General features: G+C 37.3%; 2 protein-coding genes across 2 annotated transcripts; both read left to right on the top strand.

Annotated features, from left to right (window-relative positions):
* Positions 1-809: 809 nt before the first annotated feature.
* LOC123988632 lies at positions 810-4,808 on the top strand. Its single transcript, XM_046289378.1, has 2 exons — positions 810-3,746; positions 3,909-4,808. Exons 1-2 carry the CDS (start codon positions 810-812, stop codon positions 4,806-4,808), a joined length of 3,837 nt encoding a protein of 1,278 aa, XP_046145334.1.
* A 9,364-nt stretch (positions 4,809-14,172) lies between these two features.
* Positions 14,173-16,705, top strand: LOC114882401. Its single transcript, XM_046289379.1, has 4 exons — positions 14,173-15,204; positions 15,567-16,307; positions 16,443-16,568; positions 16,679-16,705. The coding sequence occupies exons 1-4, from the start codon at positions 14,173-14,175 to the stop codon at positions 16,703-16,705; spliced, it is 1,926 nt and encodes a 641-aa protein (XP_046145335.1).
* Positions 16,706-20,071: the final 3,366 nt, after the last annotated feature.

Here is a 20,071-nt window from a genome sequence, read left to right on the forward strand (position 1 = left end):
TCATACAAGCCCATCTCGATCAACTGGCGTCGCTACCTGCTGGGCCACCGGTTATGGCAGCCGAGCAAGCGAAGAGCCTGAGCCAGCTCATTTCGACAGCTCTGGAGACGAGGAATGCCGTGCTCAACTTGGTTGATCCAGGAACACTGGGCGACTGCATGCTGGTGCATCAGGTCAGCCGCAAGCTGGACCGAACGACCAAGGAGAGGTGGGAGTCGTCGCTTGGGACGACAACCGAATTTCCTAAGTTCGACTCACTAGTGGAATTCGTAACGGCAAGGGTGAGGACCCTTGAGTCGCTCAGCGAAGACCAGTCAAGATCGGCTCAACAAAAACAAGCACCCGCAAGGCAAGCAGCTCAACCTGCTCAGCTCAGAAGGCCAGCTCATGCTGCAGTAGCTGCAGCGCCAGCTCGACAGCCAGCTCCTCGAACGGCACCCGAGAGGCCCGACTCAGAGCGACCATCGCCGTTCGAGTGCTGCGATTGTTGCGGAGGGCAACATTATATTGTTGCGTGCTCACTGTTCCGAAGCATGACGCCCAAAGTAAGAGCTCAGTGTGTGGAAAATAAGCGCTTGTGCTACAATTGCCTGGGCAGGCACAGCGTCCGCTCGTGTAAATCCACGCAAAAATGCAAGCACTGTGGAGGCCAACACCATACCATGATCCACGAAGGCGAGCCCAAAACGGCTCCAGCTCAAGCCGGCTCATCCAGATCAGTCTCCTCATCCGCTCAAACCACCGAGTAGGAACTCGGTGCAGCCGTCAAAGCATCAGATCACAAAACTCTCCTCGCAACCGCTCAAGCTATGCTCACCACCTCAACAACAGCTCACCAAATCCGCATCTTAATCGATCCAGGTTCCGAAATCTCGTTCATCTCCGAAGAACTCACCCGTCTGCTCAACCTTCGGAGACACAGATCATCCATCACAATCATTGGTGTTGGTGGAACAAAATCAACTGAAACAAAGGGTGTGGTCACTGTCACACTCCAATCAAGGCATTCACAACAGACTGTCTGCATCCAGGCTCACGTGCTCACAGCCGTATCGACAATCCTGCCATCGTTCTCAATGAGAACTCCGGATTGGCCTCACATTAGAAAATTGAGGTTGGCGGACAATGATTTCTTGACACCACGACCAGTCGATTTAATCATTGGAGCGGATTTCTACGGAAGGATCATCAAGCCAAATATCATCAAGGGCTCACCAACAACACCAATTGCTCAACTTTCCATTTTTGGATGGCTCGTCATTGGCCCAGTCAACGAATCACATTCAACCACTCATTATTCACACTTTGCAGTTGCTCAAGACGACCAGAGCAATCTGCAAGAGCTGCTCACCAAATTCTGGGTTCAAGAGGAATCACCAATGGACACTCCAAGCACGCTCACTCCGGAGGAAGAAGAATGCGAATCACATTTCTGTGCGACTCACACTCGTGATCACACTGGAAGGTACATCGTTCGCATTCCACTCAAGGCACCAGCATTGCTCTTAGGCAATTCACACAAGACTGCTCAAAGATGTCTACAAAGCACGTTGCGACGACTCTCCAAGGATTCAACATACAACCAGCTCTACGTCGAGTTCATGAAAGAGTACGAAGAATTAGGACACATGGTAAAGGCTCCAGATCACCAAAGAATTTCATCAAGAGAGGCTGAGAACGTTGGGCCTGATGGGGAGATGACCTTGGCACATGATGCTTCGGCATCAGGAGGGTTGAGGGTCTCTTCTGACGGTTCAACACCTCAGACCTCTGCTCATCTTCAACCATATTATTTGCCTCACCATGGAGTTCTACGTCTCGACAGTTCAACAACGAAGCTCAGGGTTGTATTCAACGGATCAAAAGCTACGACATCAGGCAAATCAGTCAACGATTTAATGCATACTGGTGCTAATTTGCTCTTGAATGTTACAGATGTTCTAATTTGGCTTCGCCATTATCACCACATTTTTGCCACAGACATCACAAAAATGTATCGCCAGGTAGCAGTTCACAAGGATGATTGGGATCTCCAGCGAATCCTTTGGATCGATGAAGACCGCAATGTCATCCCTTACCAGCTCACAACTGTCACGTACGGTACAAAGGCGGCTCCCTTCCTGGCGACACGAGCACTCATGCAACTTGTTCACGATGAGGGTCATCGATTCCCTCTGGCAACGCCCTCGCTCACACATGGCAGATATGTGGACGATATCTTTGGAGGAGCAGACTCAGTTTCGGAACTTGTGGAGGTCGCTCAACAGCTGATTGCATTGTGCAACGCGGGCGGATTTCCACTCGCAAAATGGCATGCGACTCACCCAGATCTTCTACGGGCTGTTTCGTCATCCACACAATCGTCAGCTCCCATATCATTTGACGACTGCACTACCAAATTACTCGGAATTCAATGGATGCCTCAAACCGACAATTTTGGCTTTTCATCCACGATCACAGATCAACCAAGTAAGTGCTCAAAACGCCTCGTATTGTCCGAAGTGGCTCGGATATTTGATCCATTAGGTTTCGTCTCACCGGTAATAGTACGAGCAAAAATGCTATTACAAGAACTCTGGCTACACAAAATCAATTGGGACGATCCATTACCGTCTCAAATTGTATCACGATGGTTCATCATCAGAGAAGATCTCAACAGCTTGGCCAAGCTATCGATCCCAAGATGGTTCAACACATGGAGCAATTCAATTGTAGAAATTCATGGGTTCTCTGATGCTTCTCAACTTGCCATGGCAGCAGTGATTTATATCACTGTCAGCTCTCCGTCCAACGACTCAATGACGTCACTTGTCTGCTCTAAGACAAAGGTTGCACCACTGAAGAGGCTCACAATACCAAGATTGGAGTTGTCTGCAGCACTTCTATTGGCAAAACTCACGAAATATGTTCAATCAACGCTCAAGGTAAAAATCAAGGCAACGCACCTGTGGACGGATTCTCAAGTTTCGCTCATATGGATCAAATCTCAAGCATCACGTTGGAAGGATTATGTTCGGAACAGAGTCATTCAAATCCAAGAACTCACTCCAAATGCGCATTGGAGGCATGTTCCAGGTACTTCTAATCCAGCCGACTGTGCTTCCCGAGGCATTTCGACAGATCAACTTCAACGATTCGAGCTTTGGTGGAAAGGTCCCCCATGGATGGCTCGAAATCAAGATCATTGGCCCGAGCAAAAGGAATTCTCAACTTTAAACAGCGAGCTCGAAGTGAGACCCAATGTCTCACTCTTTGCTTCAGCTCAAAAGCTAAGTTATCATTGGGATCTCATCTACAAATATTCATCTCTTATTAAGCTGTATAGACTAACTGCACTTTGTTTCAGGTTTGCCTCACGGCTTAAGAGAAAGCTCGAAACTCCTCCTGTGATCATCATACCATCCTGCGACATGGAGAAGGCGCAGCTCTTCTGGATTCACGCGACTCAACACTTGTATTTCACCAGCGAAATCAAGACGCTCAACTCAGGCTCAACCCTGCCTGCAACTCACCCCTTCAGTCGCCTCACCGCCTTCATCGATTCGCAGGGAACAATACGAGTAGGAGGAAGACTCACAAACACAGCGCTCAGCAGGGATGAAAAACATCCAGCGATCCTCCCACGGGACGCTCACCTGTCGAAGATCATCATTGAAGATGCTCACAAGCGAACATTTCACGGAGGAACGCAGCTCACGCTCGCATACATTCGACAACGGTACTGGATCATCGGTGGCAGAGCTCCTGTAAAATCTCACATTTTGAGATGTGTCGTGTGTGCTCGTCAGAGGGGGATTCGTGCTCGTCAGATGATGGGCCAACTACCTCTCTGTCGAGTCACACCATCACGACCATTCGCTCACACCGGTGTCGATTATGCAGGACCAATCACAATGAAAAATTCAAAGGGAAGAGGCTCGAAAACAATCAAAGGATGGATCTGCGTGTTCGTATGTTTCTCCTCATCAGCTGTTCACCTCGAGGTTGTCAGCGATTACTCAACCGAGGGATTTCTGGCAGCCTACAGAAGATTCTCATCACGAAGAGGGATCGCTCACAAGTTGTACTCTGACTGTGGTACAAATTTCATTGGAGCACAGGCAGAGCTCAAACGCCTGTTCACGTCAAGTTCACAGGAGCACCGACAGATCGCATCGATTCTGTCAGCTGACAGCACTCAATGGATGTTCAACCCACCAGCTGCTCCTCACATGGGAGGAAAATGGGAAGCTGTGGTGAAATCAATCAAGTACCATCTCAGGAGAACAATTGGTGAGCTCTTACTAACATTCGAAGAGTTTTCCACTCTCCTCACACAGATCGAAGCGGTGCTCAACTCAAGACCATTGGAGCCGCTCAGTGACGATCCCGACGACATCTCTGCGCTCACCCCAGGACACTTCCTCATCGGTTCAGCGCTCAACACGATACCAGAACCATCACTGCTCGACGTCTCACCAGGTAGATTGTCGAAATGGCAACTGATCCAGCAGAGGGTTCAACACTTCTGGTCTCAGTGGTCTCGACACTACCTGCAGAGACTTCAATCAATCTCAAAGTGGCATCATCCATCGAACGACATCAAGACAGGCTCGTTGGTGCTGCTCACGAACGAGCATCTTCCACCGAGCAAGTGGCCACTCGCAAGAGTGACCGAAGTTCACCCCGGCAAGGATGCCCTCACCAGGGTTGCAACCGTGAAGACTGCAACCACGACTCTCGTCAGACCGATCACCAAGCTTGTCATCCTGCCTGTTCACCATCAAGCTGAGCTCACCTCTGCAGAAACATCATCAACGAGTTGCTGATGGCGGGCGGAAATGTTTGAGAATCCGCTCAGCCATGATGGCGCTCACGGTCGATCGATTTATCGATCGGGAGTCGACCATCTAGGTGACGCGTGAGCAGGGGTCTTCTCGCCGGCTCGCGCGCAACGCCGCCATTATTGATCATCGATCACCGCGAATCACACGTGCAAATCTGTTTCCGCTCAACTCAAATTGTTCAAGTGCAGTTCATCTGTGAAAATCACCAACCACGCTCAGTGAAGAGATCACGATCCACAGCACCTGTGCAAGCTACTGGATCAATAGGTATTGTTCCTTTACACATAATTCATTGTACACGTGAGCCGCCAACCACGTGCCGATCACGCACACGCTCATGGGCATTATCACAGCAGCGGGCTGAATTAATATAATTAACGGCGCTGAGAAGCTCGCTGTTCGCAATTTGTAAAAGCATTGTTCAGTTACCACAGACCAGGTGACAGATCAAAATAATAATCTATATGTCTCGACTCATGTAAAATCATTATTCACGACGAATCATTGTAATTTGAAACTTATTCAGACGGTTCATTTTCTCACGTGTAAAATTCAAAGCGGATCATCGCAACGATCACACATTTGTATTGTTTGCTCAAACACTAATTGTCAGATCAGCGTGTTCATTTCATTTTATCAGTGACTCAAATAAATCAATTTGTGAAACCCGAACCAGTAAGTGTAAAATTCTTTCCCAGCGCAATCCATCCAGGATTTCCATCATTCCTGAACATATACATTTAATAAAATTGTCATTATTATATATCTACATGAGATATAATGTAATATACATTTTAAACAATGCCCAGATTACTGTATCTACATGAGATATAACGTAATATATATTTAATAACAATATAATTGTTACTATATCTATATCAGATATATAATATACATTTGATAACAATATAATTGTTAGTATATCTATATGACATATGTAATCAACATTAAATAACAATGTCATTATTACTATATCTACATGAGATATAATGTAATACATATTTAGCAACAATGTCATTTTTGCTATATCCACATGAGATACAATGCGATATGTATTTAGCAACAATGTCATTATTGCTACATCCGCATGAGATACAATGTAATATATATTTAGCAACAATGTCATTATTACTATATCCACATGAGATATAATGAAATATATATTTAGCAACAATGTCATTTTTGCTATATCCACATGAGATATAATGTAATATATATTTAGCAACAATGTCATTATTGCTATATCTACATGAGATACAATGTAATATATATTTAGCAACAATGTCATTATTACTATATCCACATGAGATATAATGAAATATATATTTAGCAACAATGTCATTATTACTATATCCACATGAGATTTAATGAAATATACATTTAATAACCTTGTCATTATTACTATATCCACATGAGATATAATGTAATATACATTTAGCAACAATGTCATTATTACCATATCTACATGAGATATAATGTAATATACATTTAATAAAATTGTCATTATTATATATCTACATGAGATATAATGTAATATACATTTTAAACAATGCCCAGATTACTGTATCTACATGAGATATAACGTAATATACATTTAATAACTATATAATTGTTACTATATCTATATCAGATATATAATATACATTTGATAACAATATAATTGTTAGTATATCTATATGACATATGTAATCAACATTAAATAACAATGTCATTATTACTATATCTACATGAGATGTAATGTAATATACATTTAATAACAGGGTCATTATTACCATATCCACATGAGATATAATGTAATATACATTTAATAACCTTGTCATTATTACTATATCTACATGAGATATATTGTAATATACATTTAATAGCAATATAACTGTTACAATATCTAAATCAGATACGTAATATACATTTAATAAAATTGTAATTATTATATATCTACATGAGATATAATGTAATATTCATTTTAAACAATGCCCAGATTACTGTATCTACATGAGATATAACATAATATACATTTAATAACAATATAATTGTTACTATATCTATATCAGATATATAATATACATTTAATAACAGTGTCATTATCACCATATGCACATGAGATATAATGTAATATACATATAATAACAATGTCATTATTACTATATCTACATGAGATATACCGAAATGTACATTTAATAACAATATAATTGTTACAATATCTATTTCAGATATATAATATACATTTAATAACAATATCCTTATTGCTATATCTACATGAGATAATGTAATATACATTTAATGACAATATAATTGTAACTATACCTACATGCAATATATTGTCATATACATTTGATGACAATATAATTGTTGTGTTATCTACATCACATATGTAATAAACATTAAATAACATTGCCATTATTAGTATATCTACATGAGATACAATGTAATATATATTTAGCAACAATGTCATTATTACTATATCCACATGAGATATAACGAAATATGCATTTATTGACAATGTCGTTGTTACTATATCTACATGGGATAATGTAGTGTACATTTAATTACAATGTAATTGTTACTGTATTTCCATCAGAGACGTAATATACATTTGATAACAACGTCATTATTATATATCCACATGAGATATAGTGTAATATACATTTAATAACAATGTCATTATTACTATATCTACATGAGATATAATGTAATATATATTTAGCAACAATGTCATTATTACTATATCCACATGAGATATAATGTAATATATATTTAGCAACAATGTCATTATTGCTATATCTACATGAGATACAATGTAATATATATTTAGCAACAATGTCATTATTGCTATAGCTACATGAGATATAATGTAATATATATTTAGCAACAATGTCATTATTACTATATCCACATGAGGTATAATGAAATATACATTTAATAACCTTGTCATTATTACTATATCTACATGAGATATATTGTAATATACATTTAATAGCAATATAACTGTTACTATATCTAAATCAGATACGTAATATACATTTAATAAAATTGTCATTATTATATATCTACATGAGATATAATGTAATATACATTTTAAACAATGCCCTGATTACTGTATCTACATGAGATATAACGTAATATACATTTAATAACAGTATAATTGTTACTATACCTATATCAGATATACAATATACATTTAATAACAGTGTCATTATCACCATACCCACATGAGATATAATGTAATATATATTTAGCAACAATGTCATTATTACTATATCTACATGAGATATACCGAAATGTACATTTAATAACAATATAATTGTTACAATATCTATTTCAGATATATAATATTCATTTAGTAACAATATCCTTATTGCTATATCTACATGAGATAATGTAATATACATTTAATGACAATATAATTGTAACTATACCTACATGCAATATATTGTAATATACATTTGATGACAATATAATTGTTGTGTATATCTACATCACATATGTAATAAACATTAAATAACATTGCCATTATTACTATATCTACATGAGAAATAATGTGATATATATTTAGCAACAATGTCATTATTACTATATCCACATGAGATATAATGAAATATACATTTACTAACCTTGTCATTATTACTATATCTACATGAGATATATTGTAATATACATTTAATAGCAATATAATTGTTACTATATCTAAATCAGATACGTAATATACATTTAATACAATTGTCATTATTATATATCTACATGAGATATAATGTAATATACATTTTAAACAATTCCATAGATTACTCTATCTACATGAGATATAACGTAATATACATTTAATAACAATATAATTGTTGCTATATCTATATCAGACATATAATATACATTTAATAACAGTGTCATTATCACCATATCCACATGAGATATAATGTAATATACATATAATAACAATGTCATCATTACTATATCTACATAAGATATACCGAAATGTACATATAATAACAATATAATTGTTACTATATCTATTTCAGATATATAATATACCATTAATAACAATATCGTTATTGCTATATCTACATGAGATAATGTAATATACATTTAATGACAATATAATTGTAACTATATCTACATGCGATATATTGTAATATACATTTGATGACAATATAATTGTTAGTATATCTACATCACATATGTAATAAACATTAAATAACAATGTCATTATTACTATATCTACATGAGATATAATGCAATATATATATAGCAACAATGTCATTATTACTATATCTACATGAGATATAATGCAATATATATTTAGCAACAATGTCATTATTACTATATCCACATGAGATATAACGAAATATGCATTTAATAACAATGTCGTTGTTAGTATATCTACATGAGATAATGTAGTACACATTTAATAAAAATGTCATTATTATAAATGTACATGAGATATAATGTAATATACATTTAACAACAATGTCATTATTAATATATCCACATGAGATATATTGGCATATACATTTAATAACAATGTCATTGTTACTAAATCTACATCAGATATGTAATATGCATTTAATAACTATGTCGTTATTACTATATCTACATGAGATATAATGTAATATATACTTAGCAACAATGTCATTATTACTATATCCACATGAGATATAATGTAATATATATTTAGCAACAATGTCATTATTACTATATCCACATGAGATATACCGAAATATGCATTTAATAACAATATAATTGTTACTATATCTATATCAGATATGTAATATACATTTGATAACAATATAATTGTTAGTATATCTATATGACATATGTAATCAACATTAAATAACAATGTCATTATTACTATATCTACATGAGATGTAATGTAATATACATTTAATAACAGGGTCATTATTACCATATCCACATGAGATATAATGTAATATACATTTAATAACAATGTCATTATTACCATATCTACATGAGATATAATGTAATATACATTTAATAACAATGTCATTATTACCATATCTACATGAGATATAATGTAATATATATTTAGCAACAATGTCATTAATACTATATCCACATGAGGTATAATGAAATATACATTTAATAACCTTGTCATTATTACTATATCCACATGAGATATAACGCAATATGCATTTAATAACAATGTAGTTGTTACTATATCTACATGAGATAATGTAGTATACATTTAATAAAAATGTCATTATTACTATATCCACATGAGATATAATGTAATATATAATTAGCAACAATGTCATAATTAATATATCCACATGAGATATAATGGCATATACATTTAATAACTGTGTCATTGTTACCATATCTACATGAGATATAATGTAATATACATTTAATAACAATGCCATTATTACCATATCTACGTGAGATATAATGTAATATACATATAATAACAATGTCACTATTACTATATCTACATGAGATATACCGAATTGTACATTTAATAACAATACAATTGTTACTAAATCTACATCAGATATGTAATATACATTTAATAACAATGTCATTATTACTATATCCACATGAGATATAATGTAATATATATTTAGCAAGAATGTCATTATTACTATAACCACATGAGATATAATGAAATATACATTTAATAACCTTCTCATTATTAGTATATCTACATGAGATATATTGTAATATAAATTTAATAGCAATATAATTGTTACTATATTTAAATCAGATACGTAATATACATTTAATACAATTGTCATTATTATATATCTACATGAGATATAATGAAATATACATTTAATAACCTTGTCATTATTGCTATATCCACATGAGATATAACGAAATATGCATTTAATAACTATGTCGTTGTTACTATATCTACATGAGATAATGTAGTATACGTTTAATTCCAATATAATTGTTACTGTATTTCCATCAGAGACGTAATATACATTGGATAGCAATGTCATTATTATATATCCACATGAGATATAGCGTAATATACATTTAATAACAGTGTCATTATTACTATATCTACATGAGATATAATCGAATATATATTAGCAACAATGTCATTATTACTATATCCACATGAGATATAATGAAATATACATTTAATAACCTTGTCATTATTACTATATCCACATGAGATATAACGCAATATGCATTTAATAACAATGTCGTTGTTAGTATATCTACATGAGGTAATATAGTATACATTTGATACAAATGTCATTATTATAAATTACATGAGATATAATGTAATGTATATTTAGCAACAATGTCATTTTTGCTACATCTACATGAGATATAATATAATATATACTTAGCAACAATGTCATTATTGCTACATCCGCATGAGATATAATGTAATATATATTTAGCAACAATGTCATTATTACTATATCCACATGAGATATAATGAAATATATATTTAGCAACAATGTCATTATTACTATATCCACATGAGATTTAATGAAATATACATTTAATAACCTTGTCATTATTACTATATCTACATGAGATATAATGAAATATACATTTAATAACCTTGTCATTATTACTATATCCACATGAGATATATCGAAATATGCATTTAATAACTATGTCGTTGTTACTATATCTATATGAGATAATGTAGTATACGTTTAATTACAATATAATTGTTACTGTATTTCCATCAGAGACGTAATATACATTTGATAACAATGTCATTATTATATATCCACATGAGATATAATGAAATATACATTTAATAACCTTGTCATTATTACTATATCTACATGAGATATTGTAATATACATTTAATAGCAATATAATTGTTACTATATCTAAATCAGATACGTAATATACATTTAATAAAATTGTCATTATTATATATCTACATGAGATAATGTAATATACATTTAACGATAATATAATTGTAACTATACCTACACGCAATATATTGTAATATACATTTGTTGACAATATAATTGTTGTGTATATCTACATCACATATGTAATAAACATTAAATAACAGTGACATTATTACTATATCTACATGAGAAATAATATAATATATAATTAGCAACAATGTCATTATTACTATATCCACATGAGATATAATGTAATATATATTTAGCAACAATGTCATTAGTGCTATAGCTACATGAGATATAATGAAATATACATTTAATAACCTTGTCATTATTACTATATCTACATGAGATATATTGTAATATACATTTAATAGCAATATAATTGTTACTATATCTAAATCAGATACGTAATATACATTTAATACAATTGTCATTATTATAAATCTACATGAGATATAATGAAATATACATTTAATAACCTTGTCATTATTGCTATATCCACATGAGATATAACGAAATATGCATTTAATAACTATGTCGTTGTTACTATATCTATATGAGATAATGTAGTATACGTTTAATTACAATATAATTGTTACTGTATTTCCATCAGAGACGTAATATACATTGGATAACAATGTCACAATTATATATCCTCATGAGATATAGCGTAATATACATTTAATAACAATATCATTATTGCAATATAAATAATCACATATGTAATGAACATTAAATAACAATGTCATTATTACTATATGTACATGAGACACAATGCAATATATATATAGCAACAATGTCATTATTACTATATCTACATGAGATATAATGTAATATACATTTTATAACAATGTCATCATTACTGTATCCACATGAGATATAACGAAATATGCATTAAATAACAATGTGGATGTTACTATATATATATGAGATAATGTAGTATACGTTTAATTACAATATAATTGTTACTGTATTTTCATCAGAGACGTAATATACAATTGATAACAATGTCATTATTATATATCCACATGAGATATAGTGTAACATACATTTAATAACAATGTCATTATTACCATATCTACATGAGATATAACGTAATATACATTTAATAGCAATGTCATTATTACTATATCTACATGAGATATAATCGAATATATATTTAGCAACAATGTCATTATTACTATATCCGCATGAGATACAATGCAATATATATTTAGCAACAATGTCATTTTTGCTACATCTACATGAGATATAATGTAATATATATTTAGCAACAATGTCATTATTACTATATCCACATGAGATATAATGTAATATACATTTAATAACAATGCCATTATTACTATATTGTTACGTATCCGTCTTGGAAATTTCCTTATATGTTGTTACAAACCCTTCTCAAGAAATTTCCTTATATGGAATCGGATGTGTGCACCCGACACCAACCGTCTTCTAGAAAATTCGAGACCAACGCAAAGCAAGGGCGCGGTCCTACGGGTCACATAGAGTCAGTCCCCACCACCCTTTTTACTCTAGTTTTTGAGTATAAAAAGGGTGGCGACAAGGGCACCTCGGGTCTAGTTGAAGTCTAGAATCAGTTCGATACACGTCAGTACGTTCTTTTTCGGATAATCTCTGCAACGAGGAAACTCTGCGAGATCGGGTATTCAAGTCCCTTTCAAGCACTCACAGTAACTATACAGTACGTTGTCGGCTGTTAAGCATTATTATAATCGTTGTAATCCGCCCCCGTTTGCTCGTGTTCGTGAAAACCGAGAAGGATTAGATTCTTGCTTCGCGGAATCGAAACTAACTTTATTTATTCAACTCATTTCAAACGTGCAACCTAGAGTTCAATTCATTGAATACCGCGACAATTACACACAACAATTGTAAGGTCCGGAATAGAGAATAAACTCATACTAGTTTAATTTACATACTATTGTACAATTATATTTACTGTCCAGAAACCCACTAAGGTGTACCTTTACCGCTCGAGGTACATCAATCAAGTTACGAGACCTAATACTAACGCTTCCTGCGGCTCCCTACGTTAGCCATACGTAGGTTCGTCCGCATATCACTCTCCTGAGGCTCCCTACGTTAGCCATACGTAGGTTCGTCCTCCACTCTACACCTTTCCTGTGGCTCCCTACGTTAGCCATACGTAGGTTCGTCCACCATAGCCAACCTCCTGGAGCTCCCTACGTTAGCCATACGTAGGTTCGTCTCCACGTCTACTTCCTTAGGCTCCCAGTGTTAATAACAACACTGGTCAAGCCATTAACAATTACCATTTACCTAAATTAAGCCCCGGCTACGCAGCCGCCCCCTCCGGCTCGTAACAAAACTGGTGACAGCGGTGGGATCCACTGAATAAATATCCGTAAGGATACCGTGGATACAACTGGACTTGTATTATAATTGTTCTATAGGATTTTCGCGTTAAAATGCCAGAAACCAGGCTTTCGGCTGACGAAGTCGCGAATCTTACCTTAACAATGGCTAATTCTATGGCCTTGTTAACACAGCGTAATTGTATTCAATTCGCTACCGCGCCGATACCCACTTTCGATGGCGAGAATCCAGCTTTGTCGGTTTTCGCTCAGAGTGTAGAAAACGGGCTTGCGTTAATACCAGATACGTCGGAAACAGAGTATCTGAGTATCGTGTTGACTAAACTCACCGGTCCGGCGCGGATTAGTATCCAAGATAAACAATTCAACAATGTAACTCAATTGTTACAACATTTGAAAAAACGATACGCTCCTGGGAAGAACTTGGCGTATTTCCAAGCTGAGGTTTCGCGCCTTAAAATCCGTGAGGACGAATCACTAAGGAAGTACATCGACAGAGCCAGCAAACTTGCCCATGGATCTCGTATCGCGATCCGCGAGAGGTACACGACCAACGTGGATCAGCTCATCAAGGAGATGGAAATGGACATCTTGGAGAATTTCCTTGAGGGTTTACCGGAGCGTGTGGCCTGGAGAATCGCCGCTCTGGACAAAAAGATTAAAACTTTAGAAGAGGCGTACGAAGCTGTGTTACAAATTGAACGTCGCCTCAAGAACCGACGACAGATTCAGGAGAAGGCATCACCTAGTCGTCGTAGAGAAGAGGATTTTCTCAGCTGGAGACGTCCTCGAGAGAAGGAACACAGGCGTGTGTACCCTCAGTCACCGTCACCCTATCGGCAAAGACCAAGGGATCGCAGCACATCTGGTTCCGAACCGGAGTTCGAAGAACGAGCTTCACGTGCAACGGCGTTGACTTTACGTAAGCATGATTATTCACGCTCTCCAAACCACTCACCGGAGGCGCCAAAATATGACGAGCCGTTCAACACCAAACACGATGTTTACGACTTTTATTGCGCAAACTGCAGTACGGTCGGACACGGTTGGAAGGATTGTGAAAAATCACCTCGCCGCGAAAGACCCCGATTCCAGTATCGAAGGGAGTCACGAGGGAATTTCTCACCTTTGAGGAAACCTTTAAACTCCAACAACGCTCACCCAAACGGCGAGGCGGTGAGCGTACGCAACGAAGATCGCCGGAAAATGGTCCGATTTGCAGACCAGAAGCAGGAAGACGAATCAAGGAAGCACCAACCCCACGCATCAGGATCAAGGTTCCAAAACTGGAAAAAGGAACGGGAGAATTTCTAATTGATGGAGGAGCTTCTGTAAATCTGGTAGTTCTTCACGCTCTAGGAGAAAAGGCCGGAATCACATCGAAGGAAGGTCTTAAAATCGCTGGGCTCGCATCATCTACGATCCGAACCTTGGGAACTACCAGTTTGCAAATTAATGGATCTGCTACGGAATTTTACGTAGTAGAGGACTTGCCTATTTCCGCTGATGGACTCATAGGAAGCCCTTTTTTATTACAGGAAGGGGCTGAAATTTCCTATTACCATAAAACCTTGGTAACTCGTAACCAACCTATTAAACCTATATTCTTCAGTAACGCTGAGGAGATGGAACTGCATCCAGTATTGCCAATTAAACATAGATTACCAGGACGCACAGCTCTCCAAATTGCAGTTCCAGTCGCAAATCCGGAGGTTATGGAAGGGTACCTAGCACGAATCAAGACTCCTGAACAGGTCTACATTGGAGAAGCAGCAGTCTGCAATCATGATGGAATTTGCTATGTCCTAGCCACAAACACCGGAGAAGACGAAATCGAAATCGACATTGAACCACAACGCATACATCCGTATGAGATTTTTGACTCATCAGATGACGATCCTATTCCTTCGTATCTAGCAAAGGAAACAAAGGAAGACAGAACTACACGTATCCAAGATCTTTTAAGGACCGATCATCTAAACTCTGAAGAACGACAACATGTGTTCAAAATTGTCAGGGAATTTTCTGATAGATTTTTCCTACCTGGAGATAACCTGGGCAAGGTTCCAAATTTTCATCACTCCATTTACACAACAGACGACATTCCGATTAATACTAGACAGTATCGGTACCCACCAGTACATCAGGAGGAGATACAACGACAGGTTGGAGCTCTGCTATCGCAGGGTATTATTAGACCATCCACCTCACCATACAATTCTCCTTTATGGATTGTACCGAAGAAACCGGACGCCGATGGTAACAAACGTTGGCGAATGGTAATCGACTTTCGTGCATTAAACGAAAAAACAACAGGCGACAAGTTTCCATTACCTAATATTCCAGAAATACTAGACAAGGTAGGCGGAGCAAAATACTTCTCAATATTTGATTTGGCAAATGGATTTCATCAGATTGAAATGAACCCAAAGGACAGACAGAAGACCGCGTTTACAACCCCACATGGACATTTCGAGTTTGTGCGTATGCCTTTTGGTTTGAAGAACGCACCACCGACATTCCAACGCGTCATGAACCGGGTAACATCAGGCCTGGAAAACGTACTTGTGTTCATAGATGATATGATTGTTTTTTCTTCATCGCTGCGTGAACACGAAATTAAAGTTAAAAAACTATTCGATCGCCTCAGGGAATATGGACTTACTCTACAGACTAATAAATGCGAATTCCTACGCAAAGAGGTTGCCTATCTGGGACACATTTTGTCTGCTGACGGGGTTAAACCAGATCCTAGGAAACTTCACGCCGTAAAAAACTTTCCGATTCCAAAAACACAGAAGAATGTGCAACAGTTTCTGGGACTGACGGGATACTATCGCCGATTCATCAAGGATTACTCTCTAAAGGCAAAACCACTAGTTCAGCTGTTGGGAAAAGGAACCCCTTTCCAATGGACTGAAGAACAACAAGGGAGTTTTGAACTATTGTGTAAAGAACTCTGTACACAACCAATATTACAATATCCAGATTTTGAACGACCATTTGTTATCACGACGGATGCTTCGGATCATGCGATTGGGGCAGTTTTAAGCCAAGGGGAAATTGGACGAGACTTACCAATTGCATACGCTTCTCGAAGTTTGAATCCAGCCGAAAGAAATTATTCAGCAACGGAAAAGGAGTGTCTAGCCATGGTATACGCAGTACAGTATTTCCGACCATATGTCTTCGGACGAAGATTTACACTTGTCACGGATCATCGACCGCTGGTTTGGTTACATTCAGTTAAAGACCCCACTTCACGGCTAGTAAAATGGAAATTAAGACTCTTAGAGTACGAGTACGATGTTATTCACAAGCCTGGGAAAATAAACAAAAACGCAGACGCTTTATCCCGGAACCCTCCTACAGTCTGTCTCCCTTTGATTCCACGAGAAGACAAGGAGTTCAAAGTGCCAATACCAAACCCGGACCCTCAGCCGGATACCATTGGTCGACGCATCCATGAATTGCGACGAGATCGGGAGAAAAGACCAACATACACGGAAGATACCAGCAGTTTTGATGAAGCGACAATCACGCCTCAACCCCGATCAATTAGAAGAAGGAAAATACATCAAGATCCAACCGACAGGATCACACCAATCATAAAATCACCATTACCTACCCCTTCACAAAATCTGTTGGAACTACGGGATGATATCAACCTAACCTCTCCATTTATGCCAATAGCGCATTCCACTCAAACCGCTGGTCATTTCATACCAAGTCCAACCACTTCCGAGACTCCACAAAATACTGAAGATTTAATATCTTTCGACGAAGAGGAAAACAGTCAGACTACCATAAGGCCTGCGTCTACTGTCGTGGAACTACCTGACCCTCCTACACCACCAACAAACGGACCAGATGTCCAAGGTTTACAACCACCCCTACAACCTGCCAGACCGCAGACTCCACCGGGTACACAAATTCAAGAAAGCACTCCAATGCACTTTAGTAATACTCTGCCCATCTGCTATGAATCAGCAGCGGACTCATTATCATCACACCCAGAAGACTCATCATCGGAAGAAGAACAAGATGATCACGGCCGCTGTAAAATAATAAATTGCGAAGAAACGCTCATCACCACAAAGGGAAACTACGCACACTTGACATCCGCAGATTGCCAACTAATTGATCCTGGAGGAAGAATGCTTGTCGATGTTGGCTATCTCGGAAAGGAGGACCTCTGCAACAATAATCCAAAGAAAGGACAAGTCATTACCACATCCAGGCAAGAATTTCAAATCTTTACCGTTTTTGTTACACGGAATTTTTGGGAAGAAATCAAAGAAGAAGACGTCGTTTCGGCACTGCAAAACTTGAGAACCGCTCTCAGAGAAACCAGGACAACAAATATTCGACTGACTATAACCAGGAAGCAGGATCGACCTACCATTCAGAGATATCAAGCCCTGATTAATAAAGTATTTAAAGATACCAGCATAGAGATTACCCTATGCCTGGGAACAATAAGGTTACCATCTGAAAACATCCGAAAACAAATAATAGAGGAAGCCCATAGCAGTTTATTAGGAGGACATAAAGGAGTAACAAAAACCTACAAACGTATAAGAGCAAAATATTCATGGCCAGGAATGAGAAATGATATTCAAGAGTTCATCAGGAAATGCAAAAGCTGTCAGGAACAGAAGTTAGTAAGAGCGAAAACTCGACAACCGATGCTAATCACAGACACACCATTGGAAGCGTTTGATAAAATCGCTCTAGACACTGTTGGACCACTCCCTGAGACTTCTGGGGGAAACCGCCACATCTTAACCATGCAGGATAACTTGACCAAATATTGCATAGCCGTTGCACTACCAAACATCAAAGCTACAACCATAGCTGATGCGTTCGCGAGACATTTCATTTCAATTTTCGGAACACCTCGTGAAATTTTAACGGATAGAGGAACAAGCTTTATGGGAAAAGTCATGACGCACTTGGCAGAAATTTTCAAAATTAAACAAGTTACTACTTCAGGTTACAGACCACAAACCAATGGTTCTCTGGAGAGAAGTCATATCGTACTTATAGAATACTTAAAACATTACATGGATTCATACGAGGACTGGGACCTGTACCTACCTTTCGCAACGCTATCCTACAACACGTCAGTTCACGAAGCTACCAATTTCACCCCGCACGAGCTGATCTTTGGAAAACCAGCCCGACAACCAAGTTCTTTTCCAGAAGGAGAAGAATTGGATACTTATGGAACTTACCTCACTCATCTAATCACAAGACTGACTGAAACCCGCAACATAGCAGCAGATAATTTAAACACCGCAAAGGAACGATCCAAACGATATTACGATAGACACGCAAGACCAGTTCAATTCAAAATTGGAGACTCAGCTTACGTATTAAAGGAACCAAGAAGCAAATTAGATCCCCATTATGTCGGGCCATATGAAATAATAGACGTAACCGATTTAAACAATGTCGTTTTAAAAGCAGAAAATAATAAAATCATCACTAAACATCAAGATAAACTCAAAATCGCATATTCCGAATAACACAACCTCTATCCTTGCAGATAACAATCATGGATCGAATTACCACGCTACTGCTGTTCATCGGGTTGGCGATGAATTTGGACGCATCAGATGACGTTGGAATAACGACATTTGAACAGAACACGGGATTGTACTTTGAAAAATTACCACCTCTGAAGATCTACCATATTCAATGGCGTTTGGTTACCTCAATAGAAATCAAAAACTATCTTCGACACCGCCCAATGCTGGACGAACACCTGCACCAGATTGAAATGATTTGCAAGGATCATAACTTCACCAATTGCCCAAGCCAACTGTATGGACAACAATTGCGGGACAAGCTGGCGCAGACAGACAGATACAGCGATCTCTTGAAGGCTTTTACGGGAGACATCCCCAAGGAACAATACCACAGGATTAGAATCAGAAGAAGCGCTCCTCTTTCTTTCATTGGAACAATTAGCAAGGTACTGTTTGGGACCCTCACAGAAGACGATGCTCACTATTACAACCAAGAATTGGATAAATTA

The sequence above is a fragment of the Osmia bicornis genome, unplaced genomic scaffold (assembly GCF_907164935.1).
Source record: "Osmia bicornis bicornis unplaced genomic scaffold, iOsmBic2.1, whole genome shotgun sequence".
NCBI classification, from domain to species: domain Eukaryota; kingdom Metazoa; phylum Arthropoda; class Insecta; order Hymenoptera; family Megachilidae; genus Osmia; species Osmia bicornis.

Bases quoted from the DNA above. Each gene is read 5' to 3' on its own strand.
- LOC114882401 (XM_046289379.1), top strand. From the start codon at position 14,173: ATGGCTAATTCTATGGCCTTGTTAACACAGCGTAATTGTATTCAATTC. The intron at 15,205-15,566 runs GTGAGCGTACGC...TTTTTATTACAG, and splicing joins CTCACCCAAACGGCGAGGCG to GAAGGGGCTGAAATTTCCTA. The intron at 16,569-16,678 runs GTAACATCAGGC...CGATCGCCTCAG, and splicing joins TCCAACGCGTCATGAACCGG to GGAATATGGACTTACTCTAC.
- LOC123988632 (XM_046289378.1), top strand. From the start codon at position 810: ATGCTCACCACCTCAACAACAGCTCACCAAATCCGCATCTTAATCGAT. The intron at 3,747-3,908 runs GTAAAATCTCAC...AAAAATTCAAAG, and splicing joins TCATCGGTGGCAGAGCTCCT to GGAAGAGGCTCGAAAACAAT.